At 48.4% G+C, this 21070-nt stretch overlaps 1 protein-coding gene across 1 annotated transcript; it reads left to right on the top strand.

Annotated features, from left to right (window-relative positions):
- Window positions 1-2368: 2368 nt before the first annotated feature.
- On the top strand, window positions 2369-16281 carry LOC131211551 (cell adhesion molecule DSCAM-like). The gene is made up of 6 exons (XM_058205059.1): window positions 2369-2696; window positions 3080-3225; window positions 3305-3515; window positions 3604-3861; window positions 5258-5355; window positions 16261-16281. The coding sequence occupies exons 1-6, from the start codon at window positions 2573-2575 to the stop codon at window positions 16279-16281; spliced, it is 858 nt and encodes a 285-aa protein (XP_058061042.1). The 5' UTR covers window positions 2369-2572.
- The last annotated feature ends 4789 nt before the right edge of the window (window positions 16282-21070 follow it).

Below are 21070 nucleotides of genomic sequence, written 5' to 3'. Positions count from 1 at the left end.
TGCCGTCCCCTTTTTTAAGAGGCGGACTTTTTCTGCCTTCTCGATTTTTTGCTTGTTGTCCAATAATGGTCCACTTTTTTCTGGGAGGGCACCCATTACTGTGTTGCAACCAAAAGTGTGCAAAATAATGATAAGAAGACGGTCGCTTGTTTGCCGCGTTGCTGCTTGCCCCTTTTTAACCGCTCTAATTGGAAAACCGCCGAAGGATCGATCGGAACTTTTTGCGAACAAACAGGGTTCGATAAAAAACTGACCCCCTCCCAGATGTGTCCTCCTGTGGGTACCGATTTGGTGCTTTGGTTGTTGAAAAGAAAACTTGGATGGATCCAACGAGTCCCCGACTCGTTGGTCACGCCATCTTCCTTCCGGGAAGGAAAATCGATACGATGCACACGGCGCTCGATGTGAAGCGAATTGGGACGAAGCCTTGCCCCCGGGGACAGAGCAGTTCGACGCATGACTACTTTCCGAACCCTCTAATTAATTGCACATCAATGGATCAATTTTGCTTCACGCCTCGTTGCCGCCATCGGCCACCAGCCCACGGGAAAGTATTGCCGGAGCGGGTAGAATTGAAAGTTCTCCGGCTGCCGGCCCCTTGACAGACAGGTAACGGCGCCCCGCTAGGCGTGGTTCGGTCATGCCAAGTGGCAGTAAAAACAGTAATTAACGAAAAGGTTTCGGGTTTTTGTTTGATTCCACTCACATTGATTGAAATTAAATCTCAAGCCCACTCGAAGACGGAACGAAGCCTTCAAGCTAAGACACCCCAGGGCTCACCGGGGGCTCAGACAAACGGAATGCCACTAATCCTAGACACGCGACCGCAGCTTCGTGAGCCGGCCCGGTTTCCGAGGAGCACCCACAGCAGCAACGGAACACACAAATAATTGCCTGGTGCCTGAATCGATAATTCAAACACGTCGCATTTTTATGGCAGCATAAATTACCGCTGATTGATAACACCACACAGCGGCGGGACCACCGCCCGGCTCGATTGAGGCGTAAATCCGGGGCAGAAACGTGAAGGCACCAACCTCGGTTCTCGACCGTTAAGCCCATCAATCATTGGATTAACACATTAAAACAACGTATACAAGTAAACATGAACCCAGCCCTGAGACGGCAAAGGTCATCACGTGGGAAAATTAGACCAATGTTTTGGAAAGCTGGCCACTACTCAGCTTCAGCTCGGTGTAATGGGTGGCCGAGTAATAAAACGTTGACACACGATATTCGATACCCGACACGTTATCAGACCAATAGAAGTGGACTGCCGGCACTGGTCCAGGGAGCCCACGGTCATGACAATACTCCAATCGCCGTCGTCGGCGGAACGACTTCACTTTCGTTGCCAAATCATTTTCCCTTCTTCTTCGAAGCAAATTACATCATACAACGGCACACAGACGGCACCATCGAAAGTCATCGAGCCGTCGAGCCTCTCATCAGCCAACCCTAATCCGCCATTCGGGCAGCCTTCGATTGCCAATCAGCCGCACCGGGCGCGGAACGGCCCCCGAAAGAAATAGACTTCAGCCATATCCGCCCATTGCGTACTCAAATAAAAGCCAAATGGACGCAGGAAGATGGCAAATGGCGACCCGAACAGGGACGGGGGGCCTCTTAAGGTGACCAAACTTTCATTTGTATACACACATCCACACGTACACGCACATGTGGTCCGCTGGGCGCATGTGGAGACGTGACTCAATTACAGCATCCTGATAGAATTGATTCGACAGTTATTGGTAGGCGAATTGAAAATCCTCACTGGGGATTTTCGGGTCACTGCGGGCGCCATGGCCCTTCCCATCTGGCTGGCCCGTGTCCAGTCCCACATGCCCAACATGGTCTCGCCCGAACCCGAATGACCCAGCGAACGAATGTCTGTGGGAGAGAGCTAGAAAAAAGGGAAATTAAGCTAACCAACCGAAACGATAAATAATTTACGCTTTTCCGTCTTCATACACTTCCAGGTCCGTGTGATCTCGTTACAGCACCGAAGGATCCCGAGACTCCCGGGTACGGTGCCCATCGTCAGTGAAATAATTTAAAGTAAGCCGGCCTCGACAGCGTCCAATTGTGCATCTTTGCCATAAACTCGCGGACCCGGACGGACGGCCGGAACGCAAAAAATATCTTCCCGGGAGCTGGTTGTAAAAAAGAAAAGGAAGGAAAAGTTAAGGCCGAGACCGAGAAAAGTCCCCGTCGTTAAGCGTCGGCCGGCCACCGCTGCATGCTGAACAAGGTGTTGAGCGCTGAAGCTTAAAACAAATTGGGAAACTGTCACACCGCAACCGGAAGCTGCCTGCGGCGGCGACGGCCGGGTCCAGCGAATTGCCACCGACCCACCGGGAGCACCGTCGAACGGGAAAGCCAAACGACTCGGAAAAGTGGATAGGCGCAAAAGTGGTTTGTGTTTTGTGAGCGCAAAAACCACCATCAAATCCGGACCGGTCGCCGTTCGCACGTAACGGCCTGATGGTGCGCGAGCGGAAAGAATTTTCCTCCGACGGAAATTGCTAAGGCGGGGCGCGGCAGGCCCCGTAATCATCGCATCGCCACGGGAATGACGCAAGGCACTACCGCCGTTCGACTACCACCGGCCCACAGGAAGTGCAAATGCAACACCATGAACGCAAATCTGTCGCTTATTGCAGCGTTTATCAATTTTATCGTCATTTGTTTCGCAGGTAAGCACCGGGAACCGCGGTACAAGCAATAAATCGTTTGCAAACTTCCGTCCCCCGGGGAACCGCCTCTAAATGGTTTTCTTCCGAACGGGAAATAAACATAACTGAGAGTGGTATAAATGGGTATAAACAAAATTAGAACACTATCATCGGTGGTGAAGCTAGTAACACACAAAGTAGGCCGTTTATTCTGACGACCAAAATTACCCCATTTTCCGCTTGAGGTGGAAGTGACGAAGAATGGGCCGCGAAACACGACGGTTTAGCCTGCGGATGATTGCAAATATCCGTTCACCGTTCGCCGGCTCAGTGTTGCGTTACACAAAAACATCACCGAAACGGGGCCCCACTCACACGCGCTGTCCTTGTTCCGTTCCCCGCAGACAGCCTCAGTCCCGAAATGCAGATGTACTGGGAGAACCACATGGTCCAGCCGTACTTCGATAACACGACCAAACGGGAGGTGACGGCCATCGCCGGACAAACCTGCCAGCTGCACTGTCGTGTGAAAAGCCTCGGTGACCGAGCGGTACGTGGCGGGGAACTGTCCCCTCCGTCGCTGTAACTGAACTCATCTCAGCTGGTGCCGTTTTTTGTGCCCGTCACAGGTTTCCTGGATTCGCAAGCGTGACCTGCACATCCTGACAGTCGGCATCCTAACCTACACCAACGATCAGCGGTTCCAGTCGCTGCACGTGGACGGCAGCGACGAGTGGACGCTTCGCATTACGTCGCCCCAGGCGCGCGACTCCGGCGTCTACGAGTGTCAGGTATCGACGGAGCCCAAAATCAGTCAAGCGTTTCGGGTCAACGTTGTCGGTACGTAGCCCCTTTCGTAACGCGGCCCGTTTCCAATTAACAGGCTAACATAGGCGCTTCGTGCGCTCCGTTGTTTCCCCCGGCACAGTATCGAAGGCAAACATCCTGGGCAACGCGGAACTGTTCGTCAAGAGCGGCAGCGACATCAACCTGACCTGCGTCGCATTACAGTCACCCCAGCCGCCGTCCTTCATCTACTGGTACAAAGGTGGCCGCGTGATCAACTACTCGCAGCGCGGCGGCATCAGCGTGCTGACGGAGCAGCAAACCCGCACCAGCCGCCTGCTGATAGCCCGGGCGTCTCCGTCCGACTCCGGCAACTACACCTGCGCTCCGAGCAACTCCGGTAAGCCTTCTGTGGCGGTGCGTTCCGTCTCCGGAACTCCGGGGTGTTGCGATGAAGATATTACCTTTTTGAGGTCTATACATGCGGACCACTGTCGGTCGGTCGGTTAACAAAAACGCGACCGGGTTTATTCATGGCAATTGGCAACGCGGTTGGCAACCTATCAAATCAACTCGATTCCCCGCCTGTGTGCAACTGACACAGGACATAATTCGCTTGGTTTACCCTCGACACACACCCGGCTTATGACATGGTAACTGCATAAACGGACTCGCCGGCGTGCATGTTCCGCTCGTCAGCGGAAAAGGGACCTGCTGCGCGGTGAATGGGATATATTACGGTTCGTTTAAAAATTTTATGCACAACATTAAGTGCAGTTTATAGTGACCTCCCGGCCCGCCCGGGTTGCAGAAAGGTTGTGGAGGCAGCACTTGCGTCACTGTCTTCGCCGAGCCCGAAGTGACCAAAGCACCCAGCATCTTCGAATGGAGCACGCTGTGGCAAACCCAATTTATTGCTTCATCCCTCGAGGGGGCCCCCTGCAGTGGCCAAGAAAACGATCCCATCTGGGCCGGGCACTTGAGGCTGGCAGCTTGATGAACCGATGCGAATGCGATATGCGAGAACGCCCTCTGGCCAAGAAGTGGCCATGGCCGTGGCGATGTCTGGTAACTGGCCATGCACCGTAATGGCCAGCCAGCACATGAAAACTGAGCACACCGAGCAGCCATTCCTTGGGACGTAATCTTGGGCCGATCGTAACTCCTAGCGAGATCTGTCCTCGGGCTCATGGCACGCTACGTGTTAGCGGCAACACCCCGAACGATGGCATGTGATGACGACGGCACTTTAAGCACAGCATACTGAGGTGTTGAAAATCCCCGACTGAAAGAAAGTCACTCCTTGGTGCTCTCGCTTGGTTGTGTACCAACCCTTGCCACTCGTTTTCGTTTGATATGCACTAATTTAGATTAAAGCTTTCTATGTACAGACATCGAAGCATGCGTTTCAATCATTTACGTAAACATAACCTAAACGGGGCTTGTTTGGCCCACCAAATAAACAATCCGCCTCTAGGCAGCCAGTGAGCCGGCGACGGCTTCCACTAGTTCTGCGACACACACGGGGCCTTTAAAACTATAAGCATCCAAATTGGATGTCCAAATAGACGACCTTCAGCCCGGGACATGCGAACATGCGTGTACGTTCTCGCATCGGATGGCACTAATAGTATGCGCACAATAATTAATGAAAAGCCTTCTGACCCGGCCCCTCGACCTCGCTGGCTCCGGTGTTGTTCCGTTTGACCCCGGACCCCGGCCTCATTTCCCGGACCCGGACCCCGGCCTCATTTTCATCCCTCCCATCACACCTCATCTGTTCGTCTCGTTCGCAGACTCGGCCAGTGTCGTGGTGCACGTCATCAAAGGAGAGCATCCGGCGGCCATGCAGCATGGAATAAACGGTGCTAACGTGGACTATTCATCAACATATGTAATTATCAGTCTAAGCGGCTTCACTGCCGCTCGGTTATCCGATTCACTAACCCGTGTCCAACCCGTGGCTGTTCGGTGTGGAGGGTCACTTAATTAATTTATTTCTCTCCGAGCCCTCCGCCGCCAGGCAGCCATATTCCATTTTCCACCCCTATCACACTCAGCACCGTGGCCGGAAGGCACCTAAAATGACATGACTTTTTTACACCATATCTCTCGCCCTCCCCCTAATCCGCTTCGGAACTCGGAATATCATGCTCCTGACGCACTTCCCGGGACACGGCTCGGAACGGGGATCCCCGGCAAAAGCAGATAGTTGCAGCGATATTATCGGCGTGCATCCAACTTCTGCGGACCTCGGCGTCGTGGTCATCAGCTGCGGTACGGCCAGTCCGATAGGTAAGTCCGCGCCGAGTAGAGCGCTGGTCAGCATAATGTGATTAATTTACAACGGTTATCGGTCATACGCCGCCGGGAGCGACCCGGGACGGAGGAGCTGTGTGTGCGACACGCAAGCCAAAATGTACGTGTAATTGTGATGACCTCCGGGGGGAGGGCCCGGGTGGAATCGGTGTCGTAGCGGAAGCTGGCCCCACCGGGGGCGCTGCACGCTCCCAAGGCGGTCGGTCGAAGCTTATTGGATTTGTTGCTTAGCTAAGCCAATATCAACAAGCTGGCCGACAAACTGCACACTCTCGACTAACGACTCGACGCCCGTTCGACTAACGCGACAAGTTGAGAAGCTATTCCAGGTGGTCGTGCTCAACCACGGACCAAACGTCCTTGCGCCATCCGCATCCCCGGGGAAGGAGGGCAATTTATTTAAAGTTTACGCTTTTGGCGGACGGAGACGAGTACCAGGTTTGCTGACTGACCGAGCCGACACCGTTTTGTAGAAGGTTAGAGATTGATTAACCGGCTCCGCATTTAACCGACACTGAACCGGAGCTCAGTTTGCCCGAAAGATAAATGGTCTTCCGACCGAATTCGCGACAGAATGAGAACAGAGTGAGTTACGAACTTTTGGTTTTCGTTACCGAAATCGGGTTGGTTTGCGCTGAAGTAGATGGTTTTCCGACTGACGATGGTTCCCGCTTACTAAGCGATTCGGTTTCATGATGCACTATTAGAACGGACATAAGGCACTTCGAAAAAGCGGAAAGGAAACTTAACAAACATCCGTTAAAGGTCAAAGTAAGGAGACTTTCGCTGGCAACATTACAGATGATCGATGACAATTTCTTGATCCGAACGGCTCAGTAAGACTAAGCGATAAATTACTTAAAAATACTTTAGTATGATTGATTGAAATGATTGTCTCAGATCCTTTTTAAAATTGGTACACATTGGCCTCGCTTCTTCCGAGCACCAATTATGCGTTCATTCGATTCCCGCGCCCGGGATTCTGAAACCCGAATGCCATTTCCGGTGATTGGATGGCTTGCGTTACAAATAAACTGTAATTCGCGCTGCGCTAGTGCTCTCTCCTGGCGGCGGCTCTCTCGTCCCTCTGCGCCGTCAATGACCTTGACGGTATTCTTATCACCATCAATCCACTTCCCCGCTTCCCCGGAAGTGAACAAAGCATAATGAACGAACTTATCGCCCCATTCCGTTACGTTTAATTGCAGATAAGCCAGGGGAAACACGAGACCATCCTCTCCGTATTCAGTAACGCAGCCAGCCACCATTGACTCCGGTTCCGGCCACCCGCAACCATCCCTACCCCCGTGCCGCGTCCTTCTCCTCCTTCCGGAGATGGCGTGGCGAACGATGGCGCAGAACCGCGGGCGAAGCTTCTTGACTGGGATGTTTGTGCCGACGCTTTGAAGCGTGACAGCAGTTCGTGTCATTTTTACAACCGCGACCAAGAGAACATCCTACCGGCGCACTTCCTGCGTATTGCGTTTCGGTAGCTTCAAAGAACTCGGGGCACGTGACAGTATCGTGGCTGAAGGAAAAGAACTCTCGAACCGAATGAATGAGCCGCGGTTTCATACCTACGCACGTCTCAACCTCAGCACCGGATACAGTTACCGGCGTGCGAAGGACACAAAAGCAAGGGAGCTGAAAGGCTCACGGACGTCTTCACTCTCGGAGGCGCCGTCATGGTAGCGAAAAAGATAACTAAATTCCATCGTGTCAAAGCTGAGATAATAATCCTCTGGTACAGCTAACTGCATCGCCCCCGAATAGCTGCTAACCCGATGACACCCTCACCCATCCCGGCGCCCGGCTTCGTGGCGCTGAAAGCCGCATGTGGGAAAGGTAAACAAAAATGGCGACAAGATAGACAACATCTGAAGGACACAAGGTGCTCCAGTAAGTGTGACACAGTGGCCTCGGTTCACGGAACCACGGAGCGAGCGGCGGGACCGGAAAAACGGTACAAACACCTCCACTTCTTTCATCCGAGCCTGACAGTAACACGCGGGCCGACCGACCTTCCGCACCTTGGCACTACAAGACCCCCAGGACAGGAACTTCAGCGCGCACACACGCATGTGATCGCACATGCCAAGGTTAAACCACCGTAGACCGAAACGCTGTGACGCAATGAACTAGAAGAAGATTTGCCGGAGATCGTACGTCTTCCACGAAACGCGCTGAAAGCATTATGAGCTTTGGCGGGCGGGCCTTCCGCAATGAGGCCAAGGAGAGACATCTCTCCTCCGGCGTGGTTAGTTGGTGTTACTCAATCTTTCACATACTACACTCCAAAGTGAGACGGTAGAAAAGTTTTCACGTCAAAGCTAAGAAAACACCAACGCCGAGTTCCGATTCCCGAATTGCTTAACAAAACATTACACAATTTCAACCCGTATCTTCTCCGTGAACCGCAATCGTAGCCCGGCGCAGAAGAGCTGAGTGCACAAAGTTGTGTAGTGAAGGATCGATAAATTTAAATCAATGCCCCGCGAAACTTTTGACATCATTCTTGGGCCGCAGAAAAGTTTCACCACCACGGCAAGCACGGGCTTGGAACATAAATTCTCGCGAATTTTTCACGGGAGGGCTTCGGGGTTTTTTATGCCTTGCCACATATGTCAAACGACGGCGACGGCTTCTAATCGGCTTACCATGCACGGGCTCCCCCCCAAACCGAAGTCCCATGGTGCCAGACCAACACGCCGCGTGTGTGCGTAAAGGTCGCGGTAATAAAAGTCGCGAAACAAAAAGTGATTGTAAAGAAACGAAAGGGGAAATCCGGTGGAACGTACCGTGAATCGGGCCACAATCTATGATTGAATGCCACCGGGGTGCTGCTGGTGATGCTGGGAAACGCCAAACTTTTCCCGAGCCAAGCCAATTCCGCGAATTTGGGCTTCGCGGGAGTCGACTTGTCGAAACTTCTTGCGCTCCGGCGGAAGAGAGACAGAGAGAGAAAGAGCTCAACAATGGAATCGAAACGAAACAATTTGTGGCGCCATTCGACCGTGTCCTTCCCATTTCCTTCCGAGTCCCGTTTCCCACAGTGTAAATAGCAATGTAAATACAATTATTAAACGTACTAAGCAACAATCGGGATCGGGCGCAGAGACGGGCTCGGTACACGGCCGACAAAGGATTCAGCGAAGGATTCAAATCGAGTCACGGTTCGTGGGCGATCCGAAGCTGCACGTCGAGGTAGGATGGCCGTCATCAAGCGAGATATTTATGAGAGTAGGAAATTTTGTAATACACAACAATCAAACACAAACATATACACGTATATTGAACCTGACATGGCGACAGTTATTCGGGCATATTATAGACTGCCCCGAGGCAAGTGGCAAGTTGGAATGGACGGCCCACATCACGTTATTGGACGAAAAAGGACACTAGCCAATGGATGAACAGAGAGAGATGTGTAAAGTGGAATGTTTTAACTACTAACGTGAGGTTGAATAAATGAATAATATGACAAAATTGATAAATACCATAACAATCCTCGACTCTTGACGTGTCTATCGGCTCACCGGGGCGGCTCGGTGCAGAAGCTCACCTTCCGTGGGCACCGAGCGGATAAAAATGCAAATATAATTCCGCAACTGAAAGAATATCGACACTGATGACAAAGACGATGGCCACACGACGACGACGCAATGGAAACGAACTGCATGTTTATGCATGAGGAGTTTATGAATTCTCGTTCAGCTCATGCATAATCATTTACCTTTTTTCTTAGTTGCAATTCCATTATTCCATCCTCATCTTCGCTCGGCTTAACTTGTCCCAGCCAACCATGATCTCCGCCCATCAGCTCGTGGTGCATTGCCCGGCAATAGCCTTGTCTTTCGCAAAGATATCGTTAGAATTAGCGTACTTTGGAGATTGATGGCTAGATGGGGCCCAAGCTACTCGGGTAGCAATTTTTGTTTGTTAAAATTAAAAACCCATACAAAAATGAATTATACAACACGGTCACTCGAGAACGTAGCCCACGATTCTGATTTTGTAGCAAAAGCTCCCAAGATGGTTCTGGTGCACAAAGTTAGCTCAGGAAAGTGTCCCATGAAAAGGTCCATAGCGAATTAACCGGGAAACCGGAACACTGCCTGTGGGAATGAGATTACATTGAATATTCAAACCGAACCACCCTTATAAGCATTTCGCTCACAATTGTTAATAATTCGGCGGCATTCATAAAGATGGTCAGAATATCAATTCAATCGCCGACACACAAGGTGCTCGTGTGTTCACTCATCGGATAGTAAAGCTCCATTGTCACAAACCCCATTTGCGCGTATCGTGGGCAAATACCTTCTTAAAGAGAGCTCCATTCTTATATCAGAACGACCTTCTATCGAAATCGTCACTCGCCCGAAAAGCGTGTCACAACAAAACTGTAAGTGGCAGTGGTTGCAGTAAATGAAACTGATTCGCCATATTGAATTTGATTTGACAACTTTGAATGGGCGAAAAATTCTCCCCTCGAGGCGAACAGAACTTAGCAACCTCTGCGCGCCTCTGCTGTTGCCATGGAGCAGCAGTACAGGTGAATGTTTTTCTAGCGGTGAAGCAAGTTCGAAGCTGCAATTTCCTCGATTTCCTGTCGTTGGCAGGGCAAGAAATGGAGCAATAGCAACGTCGGCAAACAGGATGTGAAGCCCCGGCCGTAAGTAATCACACCGACACCGGAAGCAAGCTGTTGCTCAAGTGGCTCATTGCTTCGGCGAAATTCCGGAGAGCGGCGACTTCTAAGGATATTATGACTGATGAATAAAAGAACATGCGAAACAAAGCCAAAGAGTGTGGAACGGAACGATACAGGAAATTAACACGAAATCTCAAAAGGATTTGGGAGAGCCTATCGAATAAAAAGGTAACATCAAAAAATCCTACAGCAAGAAGCATTCCTTTGGGGCTATATAGTTATTTTAATATATTTCATACACACCGTTTTTTACTGTGTTTTTGTGCACAATTCGTGGAAAATTAATTTCAGACACTGCGTGCCAGCGGCATGGTACCGGCAGGGCACCCTGCACATGGCCACACACTGGATGGGGGAATTAGAAGCCTGATGGCAAAGTTTGCTAATTGTTCGCTGCCGCTGCCGACCACGTAACCATCATTTCTGTAGCATTTCCCAAATATTAACAACGTCAGCCGCGTCCCTTGCGGGATATTTTAATTGCATTCGGCCCACGGAAAGCCCTAAGCCCCACGGTGGCCCCCGAGTGTTTCGAGCACTTTACTCGAGCCATCATTTTTGATGCGATCGCTTTCTGTGGAGATCTTTTTTTGTTTGTTTCACCTCATTCGTTTCAATAAGTTTTGCGGTTTTTGTTAAGGATTAATGTTGTTGCATTACTTTAAGTGATAGTTAGAGAAAAACACACAAGCGTTTTCGCTCATTTCTGGAACATTTAATTCATATAAATATTATCTTTTGGTGCTGCCAGCGATTCTTTCCTTCACTTCCCTTTTTTGCTACTAGCCATTGCCACCAATTGGTTCAAGCTTAAATTGATTGTTATTGCCCCGTATTGATGCTAGATTAATAAGCGATGTAAGGAAAGGCGCATCAGGATAAGGACGGGAATCATCGGTTCTCGATTTCTTGCGCCACCCATTAACAGACGCCATTTACAGAATATATTAGATGGCTTTCGTAGATACTTCGGTGAGGTCTAATCCAACATTGTTCTAGTGTCGGTTTCATTACTCAAGAGTACAAATCATACACCCCAATACGTTACCACTGTTCCGTCCGGATAATAAACTGACCACCGGTTCACCGCTCAAGAGACCCCTCGAGCTTGAGAAACATTTTCTGTTCAATGACCGGTTACACAAAAACTAGGGCAACCTAACCCACACGCAAAGCATAAAATGATTAGGTACCTTAGGGCGTACGCATTCTACTTCTCGTTCGAAACGCTAGCGGACCTGGAAGGATTAATTGGAAACAACGAAAAGAATAAGTGCCGTGGCACGGAAAATGATGTAATCGAAATTAATTCCACTGCCAGGGAACGAACCTTTAAGACATGTACACATAAGCCAAGGCCATGGAACCAAGCTCCGTTTTGGAAGGGGAGAATTCCGCCGAGAAAATGGGGCAACTTGCAAAGGTGAGACTAATTACATTTCATCTTATTCCCGCTCGTTTCCTACAACTGATTGTCCGGTGCTTATTTGGCGTGAGTTCCTTCCAGAATTAGGCTTGTAACCATTCTAATCGTCTCGCTAATTAGTTTCACCGATTCCTTATGAGGTCATAAGGGAAAGAAATTTTATTTAACTGCCTCGCTTCACAAGTGCTCTTGAGCGCCGTGTCGTGTACAATCCCGGTTTCCAGTTCAGACCGCGACCGCTTCTTGATGATTTCGGGACTATTTCACATGTGGGTGACAGCTGTCCTCTCCCGTTATGCTGGGTATCTGAAGCAAAATCAGGAGATTAGTACAACATCCGTGGTGCTTCTGACTCCCCAGACAGCCGGGTGTTTGCATTCGACTTGATTTATATAGGAAAGCAATGTGTCCCGTGGCATGTAACGCGGCTACAATATGCTATAGGTCGTTTCAAGCCACCCAAATCTGCCAGCGGAAAGAACAAAGCAATCATATTCACCGAGTTTTTGAAATGGCGCTTTTATGGTCGACATTTCTTGGGACCCAAGTCCCCCACCGCGGACGGCGGCGGGAAATCAAATTTCGTTGCAAAATCATTCATCATTTGTTTGATACTTATTTGCCCGCCGCTTTTTGGGAGGTTGTTCCCCGCGGTGTTGATTCAAAGGCGGCTGAAAGCACTCGGAATCGAAGGAAAAATGCTGAATTACGCTTGTCGCACGCCATTGCCCTCAGCGGACGCTGCTACGTTTCTCGGCCACCGTTCCTGATCCTGATCCGTTCCGTTTTCCCTGTTTTTCTTTCATCCATCCTTGTTCTCACTTCCCTCGCTGCGTCCATTTCAAAGGTTTGCGTCCCCTGAGTCGGCTCGCCAGAAACCCTAACAACTCAGCATTTTCAAAACCTCACCAATACACTTCCCGGGCCCAGGGCTCAAATCGTAGCACCTCAAGTCATATGTAATATCAATCACAAGTTCACGTGACACGCACATCGCGTGTCCATATTCTGTGTGCCCCATTCTAATTGTTCACGAACAAAGTTAGTTTCCCCCGTTTTGCTTACAATACACTTTCACATTTTGCTGGTCAGCCCCTAGCCGGTCGATAGATTACCCGGGCACGGACTAGAATCGTACATTTTCCCTCTTATCGTACCTTGTCTTGCAAATGAATTCCCTGTTCGTCCGATAGCGAACGTGGGCGAACTGCTGTGGGCAACACAAAGTGGCCAAGATTTACTGACATTGACGTCAAGTGGATTGGACGTGACCATAATTGAAGTCGCACCGTATTCGTTGAATCCCTGTTTGCCGACGGGGCCAGGGGACCGGCGTTCGGACACAATCTATCTAACTGACTGCGCCCAGTCCGTTTTCCAACCACACCTTAAGTTTACATCAATCCCGGTGCTGTTTAAGTTTTATGTAGTTTGTTCTTGCATCTTCAAAGTTCTTGTCACTTACCATAGTGGCCAACGAAGTTGAAGATTCGTGAACCGTAATGAAACAAGCGTTTGCTTTTATTGTGTCTCGGTGCAGTTTGTTTCGCTTCATGTCTCATTACACAGGCTGTTAATTTCAAATTGAATAAAAATACTCCATTGACGCTGCGCATCGTCCTCGGTCCTCGAGGCCCTCGGGACGATCCGCTGTGCAGGGAGAGGTTTGAGCGGTGGCCCATCTTGTTTTCACTCGGATGCAGTTTTTGCCACTTCTTTTCGCCTTTTCAAATTAATTTTAATGCGCTGTTTTTCTGCAGCCACATTCAGCGATGATGAGATCCGACTCGCATCGGCAACATCAACGTTTTAGTATATTGGTGGCCCCATTTGTTCTTTCTCCCCAGACATGCCCTTAAGTTCATAGACGAGTCAACGGAGCAGCTTATCGAGATTACGAAAGAAGCGTTACTTTGTAAGACAAGCAAGCATAAGTGCTTTGCTGCGACGTGAAAAGCCCAGACCGGGGCTTGAGGTTCCTTGCCATCTTCAACAAACTTTCGCGAAGGATCATCCTCCATGAATTAAACAAATATTTCAAATATGCAGTGGCAAGTTTTTAACACAGCTTAATAACATCAACTAAGAACTAATTGATCGAAGGAACTGTGGAAAATCGATCAGAACTTTACCTCCACTTACAAACTCTAGAATGAAGCAATCGCTACGGGAGCATGCATGAATTCTAAAGGCAAACATAAAGCACAAAACCCGAATCTTACGTGTGGGTAATGGCACTTTTCGCACAAACAGGCGGACAGCGCAAAACATGGCGAAGACACTCTGTGACGTTGGTTTTAAGAATTTTCACTCCCTTCCCTTCGCTTCTCTTTGATATTGTGTGGCTCAAGAAAGATCTTACGGATAACAAGGATAGACCGTGGAGAGTTCCGCACCCTAGAACCGTTCTCAGTGTCGGCGAAATTCAATACTCGATTCGGGGCCAGTTTTTATCCCGTTAAATCTGTTTAGCGGAAGCGAAATTTGATCCAGTCATTTACCCATCGCTTTGAAACCCCTTTAGTGTCAGTTACCGTCTGGCTTATGGGAGTGTTGGGACCTATCTGCTAAAATTTGTAAAGCATTGAGAGTGAACTAGAACCAACTTTATCTTAAACTTGTTAGTAAAACGTTACAGGAAAAGCTTCCACACGGTGCTGAAGTGAACCATTCGTTCGCTCCACACTTTTTGATGCGACTGGAAAAGAAAATGAAGATATTGGGCCATCTTTTTCCTATCACCACGCTGCGTCAGTAATCGGTGGTGCTTTTTTGTATCCCGTCGGAAAACTCGACGAACAAATACCATTAGACTGGAAACGCCATCGCTCCGGCCGCAGCATGGCCGGATGTTCAATAAGATTTTGCCTTGATTCCGGGCCAGCTCGATTCCGCTGCCAGCTTGTCTATTTATTAGATTGGACTGATTTGGAAAATTGGATTTTATTGGCTGATCGACCAAATCGCGACACACCGTGTCGCAAGTAAAAGAGAATCGGCGTCTCCCTTTCGGCCACCACCACAACTTGATTTTCCGAAATTTCCATCAAAAATATTTCGACGCTTTTTGTAGAAATGTTCGGGTAAATAATTCAAACTTTTAAATTGAAAGTTTCTACACTGAAATACTATTGAGACACAATACTGTTGTAGGAATCTTGGAACATTACACAACGTAAATGCAAATTTCACAAACTGGACCAATTTCTAGCTAGCAATTATACAATGAGAAATAACTTCTGCACCGCATGTGAAACACAAAACCATTAGTAAGCAACAAGCATTTTTGCTTACATCTGACCTACGTTGGACTCTGCAATATCCAGCGTCGTTCGTACAGCATGCAACACGCGACCCAGTGCTGAATCTACACTCTTTTGCTCCGTTGTTTCTCGCACCAGCTCAGTTTCATAAAAACGTGTATCGCAATCCGGGTTCTCGTATATCTTCACAGGCAGCGCAAAAACCGAATATCGATCGACGCAGGAAGGCCCTTCGGGCTGGAAACTTTGCAATGAGCATCCGCTTGCCGGAAGGATCCCGCTGTTGACCTACAAATAGTCTTATTGCTACAATAAGTATTTGTTAAAGATACCTTTCCCTAACGTTCAAATAGACCCTTTCCTAAATCAACAGAAGCGCGAAGCTTTTATCGATTACACTTGTTTTATTCACTCTCGGCCATTGTACATGTTACCACCATACTATGCATTGAACCTATTCGGGAGTTGTCGTTCAAATGAAATAATCCAGCGGCAAAATATGTTTCAAAATGTTCAATTCAAAATTTGCAATCCCCAACACTCCGGTTGATTCTTCAGCAACACACAGCCTGAGAGTTTCCGAAACTCGATTACAGCTCCTCGCTGCTGTCGAAAGGAAGCCATCTAACTCTGACGGCGCCGAATTTGGTAGTGAAAGTTACTGATCTGACTGAAGTAACTGATTACTGAATCGGTTTGAACTGGTTTCGTGGAACACTTAAGTTATGAAATAGCGCTTTCGGAAAACATCAGCGCCGTATCGGAGTGGCCATCGGTTGCTCTTGTAAGTAGTATTTACGAGTCAAATCACAAATTGAATGCAAACATTATACTCACAAGCTTCAGCGGTTAGGTTTAGTTGTATAAATTGTAAATTCTAATAAATAAATAAATTCTAAGTGAGTTCAATGCGAAGGTAGCTATACAAAGTCAATAGCCTACTGAGTTTGCTGTAAGGCCAAGGTAACCACCTTTATGCAACCATTGCCTATGTCTATCTTCTTTTTATGTAAATATTTTTATTACTTTACTAGAACTGATGTGCTTCATCTTCATCTTTCACTCCGCTTTATGCAGGAATCACTGTTGCAGATCTAGGAAAATTAAAGAGGCGCACATACACCGAAAACATCAAACACAAATGTTGAACGATCGAATACAGGAAAACTGAGCGCATGCAAAAAATCCCCCCCCCCCAAATACTCACCGCAGAAGCCTACTTAGTGCAAAGTCCTTATAAGCCTCTTTCGATGTGTTGTGCAACGTAAACTATCGCCTTACAAGTGTGCGGCCGAATCGATACGTGAAAGAAAAATTGAGAATTTTGTGACCAGAAAAAGGGGACCGAAAATAACTTTGGCCGCGACTCATAGCCACCAACCACAATCGAGTCTAAACACTTTTCCACAAGATGATAATCCTTGATAGAAAGTGTAGAAGGAGTTGGAAAGGAGTCAAAAAATGATGCTGCATCTATGCGGGACGGAAACATCGACTATCGGCGAGATCCACCAAGCGGAAATTACACACGAAGGATGATGATGATGTCCCGAGGAAGTCCCTGGGTTGACAATGTCTGCGAATCGAGGTTGTTTGGCATGCGAGACAACATAGGCAGTGTGTCCCAGAGTATAGTCGGGGACATCCGGCGTTAAATTGAAACTATATACAGTTTTAATTGCAATAAGGTTTTCGTAACATTCAGACAACAAAATATTGCAGTGTAAATTTTGCTTTTACTTAGGTCAAATGTCGTTTTAAGCAGTCAACCATTTAAAGATGGCACCAGCGATGAACCAAACGATTTTAAGTAGCGCATGTTACGCAAGAAAATGTTTAGTGCCACGTTAAACCCACCCTGCACCTACGTCATGGACAACGTTTCTTCTGAACCCACTCCGGTTGCTACCCACCAAAAAACGTACTCATCTCAATTCCACGGCCGCCGAAAGACAAAAGCCAACCCATAACGGAGAGATGAAATCGGAATATTTAGATTACCGGAAAATGTCACTTCAAGCCGTACGCATGCAAGGACCGGGACTACCTGGCACCGATCACTAAGCTATAGGGACGAGGCAGAAGAAAATTTCACCAAAAGTAACGCGTCGATGCCGAACAGTCTGCCGAAAGGTGTTCCGAGCGGCCGCTACCGTTCTCCTTGCATTTTACGACACTCGAAACAAAGCGAAGCAGGAATCAGCGGCGGCGGAAACGTTGCAAAATCGCAAAATCGATCCACCGACCGGTCCCGGCCCGCCGGGTTCATATTAGCATAAAATTTTCAAATGCTCGTGAGGTCATAAATAATGTATGTACGTACACGTCTAGAAACATACTGCCACCAGATGGCACCGGCTTCGGCTTCGGGTATGATGATCGCGATGAGCATTTCATCCTGATAACGGGCCAACTTCCTGGCGAGACCAGAAAACGGAGTTCACGCCACGACGCCAGCAAGTGAGAGCTTCGCCTGAAGACCTTGAGCGCAGGCGGAGGTGCAGGAGGACGCGCCTTTTGGATTCGTAATGACTGCCTAAGCGGACGGTTCCGGCGCTATCGGTACGGCGGAATCTGGGAAAGGCCAGAAATGAAAAACTCTCTGCAACCCTCACGGCAACATCTTTTCAGGGCCCCGCGTTAGCTAAAGGGAGTGAGTATTTACGACATCATCGTCATAAGAATGGTGCCAAACGATGCTTTCGATGTCCTGCACCACTCGATACCGTGCCGAAAACGTGAAGCATGTTCTCGCCCCGAACCGCGAAGCCACGCGCCAACAATAACGCTCCGAGCTAGATTGCTAAAATTAATCGACTAATTTCTTGTTCATCAAACGATCGTCGGGCGAGCGAATCCTGCGGGAAGGTTTAACTCCTCGGCTCATATTCGCCATAAGGCCTCACCTCACGATGGCGCGCAACTTTTCCCGTAAACCTCATAAAATTTATCTTGTTAGCGCGAAGTGAAACCATAAAAATGGATAAATTAAGGAATTGCCGCACTCCGGAGTCCGGAAAAGTTACGGACTCGAGGCGCACGGAACGGGATGGAAACTTTTCGGCCGACTCGCCTCAGCCTATTCGGGCAACTTAAGACAAACCCCGCCGTCGTCCTTTGACCCAAATGAGAGCGATTCTTAATTCGTTTTACGCCGCAAGCAGTTTGGCGCACGCCAAGACACGGGAAATTGGAGATACAGCAGCATTCAGTTTTTCTGCTCGTCTGAATCGAACGCTCGACTGCACGGAAACGGGAATCAAGAAAGCGGAACCGACTCGGGCCGACGGTTCCCTCCGGCGTGTATATGCTAACCGTTCAAACGAAACCAAATCGAACTTTTCTTACGCAGTGTCAAAATGCTGGTCGTATCCGTTCCCAGGCGTGAGAGATTTAAAGCCTCGTTGAAAGATCTGCCCTCTAGTTTCAGCTTCTAGACTTGGCGCGCCTATCGTTCATTTCTGCTCGACCCGGCCAAGATTCGGGCTTATGACGTCACTTAAGGAGAATAACGCCGCGCTGAATGTGCATGCAAAAGGAAAAACATGCTCGACACGACTCATCCATTCCACTCATCCGTGTAACGGAATGAAGACGGCAACCGAGTGGTCTCCTTTTGTGTAGATGAGATTCCCTTTTTATCACTGTTAACCGGCTTCAAAGACGACTCACGCTCACTTGCTTCTAAATCATCTTTCAGGGCTTCAAAACTGCGAAGTATGAGTTAGATTCCTCTAATTTTGGTAATCGTAAAATCAAAATGAGTTTCACATAATTTTGGCATTCAATTCGTGAGCAAAGATTATAGCTCGGAATAGTTTGCACTCAACGAGAATCTCGCTTAAAAAAATATGTTATCGTAAAACCGAACTAGCCAAGCGTGCCCTCATGCTTTGGCCGCTTTCAGGGCACATTCTGTAAACCTTATCGGCTTACGAATGGGCAAGGTACAACAGAATTCGTTTATTTTTTTTATAAAGGCGTACTCCGATGAAAAATTGCTCCGATTTACACGATTCACCCGTGATATACGTACCTTGCCCCAAACTGCTACATATTCCAAGCTTGTGAATAAACAACAAAAAGCGCTTTGATAACACGTAATGAATTGAAAAACTTTGGCCCCGCTCTTATCGAACGATAGTCGTGGAAGCTTCTTCTGAATTTTTCAGCACAACAGCACAGCTGGAATCGTCTCTCCTGATCCGTGGTTTTTTGTGCCAGAACTTTCCACTCAATCCTCGTTAAGAGCTGTCATGTGGCGTCAGGACGCTTCCACTCGAAACCATGCTGCGACCGGAACGTCGGAACAGAAACACTCAACTCGCAACTCGACTCACTTTAAGGAAGTGCTGCTACGTGATAGTGGAATTCGCTCCGGCAACGACCGAAGAAAATGTAATAAGATGCATGTAACGCTCCATGCGCACCCGCCAATGCGTTTAACAGTTTGAACAGTTGGAACAAAAATTTAGTGAAAACTATCGAGACTAAACGGAAATAGAAACATCACTTCGGACAACAGCGAACAGAGAAGTGAAATGAGGAAAACGATACTTGAAACGTAAAGCTCTCTCTCTCTCGGTCAGGGCGATAACCGTAAAGCGGTTCCCTGCTCCTGTCGAATGTCTAAAGCCCTACCCGTGCACAAGTTCGGAATCCATCTCGAAGAGTGTCTCTTCCGGACGGGAACATGTATGGATTATGTGGCTTAAGTTGTCTTTCGATTCCGGAATCGGTTTCATCGGACACGGATCCCGAGGAAGAGGAGCCACAACGAGATACAGTATATCGTTCGGAAAAGCTTAAAATCGCACAGGACCGGCGCCCAAGGGAGTCCAGGCTAACCGCAAACTGGAAAATTGTTTCGGAAACATGACAACCTCGTCAGAATGGGAAAATAACATCCCGTTTCGAGGGATTTCATAAAATTCTATTCACGCCGAGCATCCTGGAGCTAATTGCTCGAATTCGAACGGCAGGACACGAGATGACAGGACACACGGAACGATAGACTAGGGTTAGTGGTTGGCAAAAGTTTTAGAAAAAGTCACTGACAAAACGGTGAATTGGATGTGGGGCTCCGTGCGGCAATCGAAGCATTGAAAGTCATGGGCAAACTAACTACACATCCTTCGGCGGACGGAGCAGCCGATGGGCGATGACGAACTTAAAACGGCCAATTCCCAGCTCGATCGAAACTCGGGCGTGTGCTGTTCAAACGCTCTGTGCCTAGAGAAAGTTGAAAATCACAATCCATCCGTGAGTCACATCACAATCTATTTACAACTTTTATTCCTCCTTCAAACGGTGAGTCCTGTTCGGTTGGTTGAGCTGCTCGGTCCTATTTCGCGACCGGTTCCGATCGATCGAAGGACTGCAGCCGATCAAGAAACTGCCGGTTAGCAAAATGGCACTGAAAATATAGATGCATAAAACTTTATGCAGTCAAGGGAAAGGCAACAGCAACGTTATGGTCGTTGGGATTGTTGAACTTAGCTCAGCCTTAAACGAGCCTGTTGTGGTTAATGCAATCCGAGACCGGTACGAGACTTTGGCAGTCTATTTTATCAACACTTTCATTCTCAACAATCCTTATCGGTATTCATGAGACGATTCGACGACTTGCGTTGCGTGCGAGTTTTTCAGAACGAGATTCCCTCTTAGAATGATAAGAAATTTTAGCAGTTTTGTGCTTCAACACGTTGGATGAATACAAAGTGTACGGATCGGAAGGAACATTGTATCGATTGACTGTTCGTTAAGCCAGATTAGGACAACTGCAGGTGTGAACCGTTGCCCTGTAAGCTCATTTAGCAGATCACAGTTTAGTAAAAGCGGAATATCAACATCACGACAATGCAACATTCGCGCCAGACTGTACCAT

This window comes from Anopheles bellator, chromosome 2 (genome assembly GCF_943735745.2).
Source record: "Anopheles bellator chromosome 2, idAnoBellAS_SP24_06.2, whole genome shotgun sequence".
Lineage (NCBI taxonomy): Eukaryota > Metazoa > Arthropoda > Insecta > Diptera > Culicidae > Anopheles > Anopheles bellator.
Note: the sequence above shows the minus strand (reverse complement) of the source record. Positions and strands in the feature narration are given on the sequence as shown.

Coding starts and splice junctions, on each gene's coding strand:
- LOC131211551 (XM_058205059.1), top strand. CDS start 2,573: ATGACGCAAGGCACTACCGCCGTTCGACTACCACCGGCCCACAGGAAG. Junction 2,697..3,079: donor TATCGTCATTTGTTTCGCAG/GTAAGCACCGGG, acceptor CGTTCCCCGCAG/ACAGCCTCAGTCCCGAAATG. Junction 3,226..3,304: donor AAAGCCTCGGTGACCGAGCG/GTACGTGGCGGG, acceptor TGCCCGTCACAG/GTTTCCTGGATTCGCAAGCG.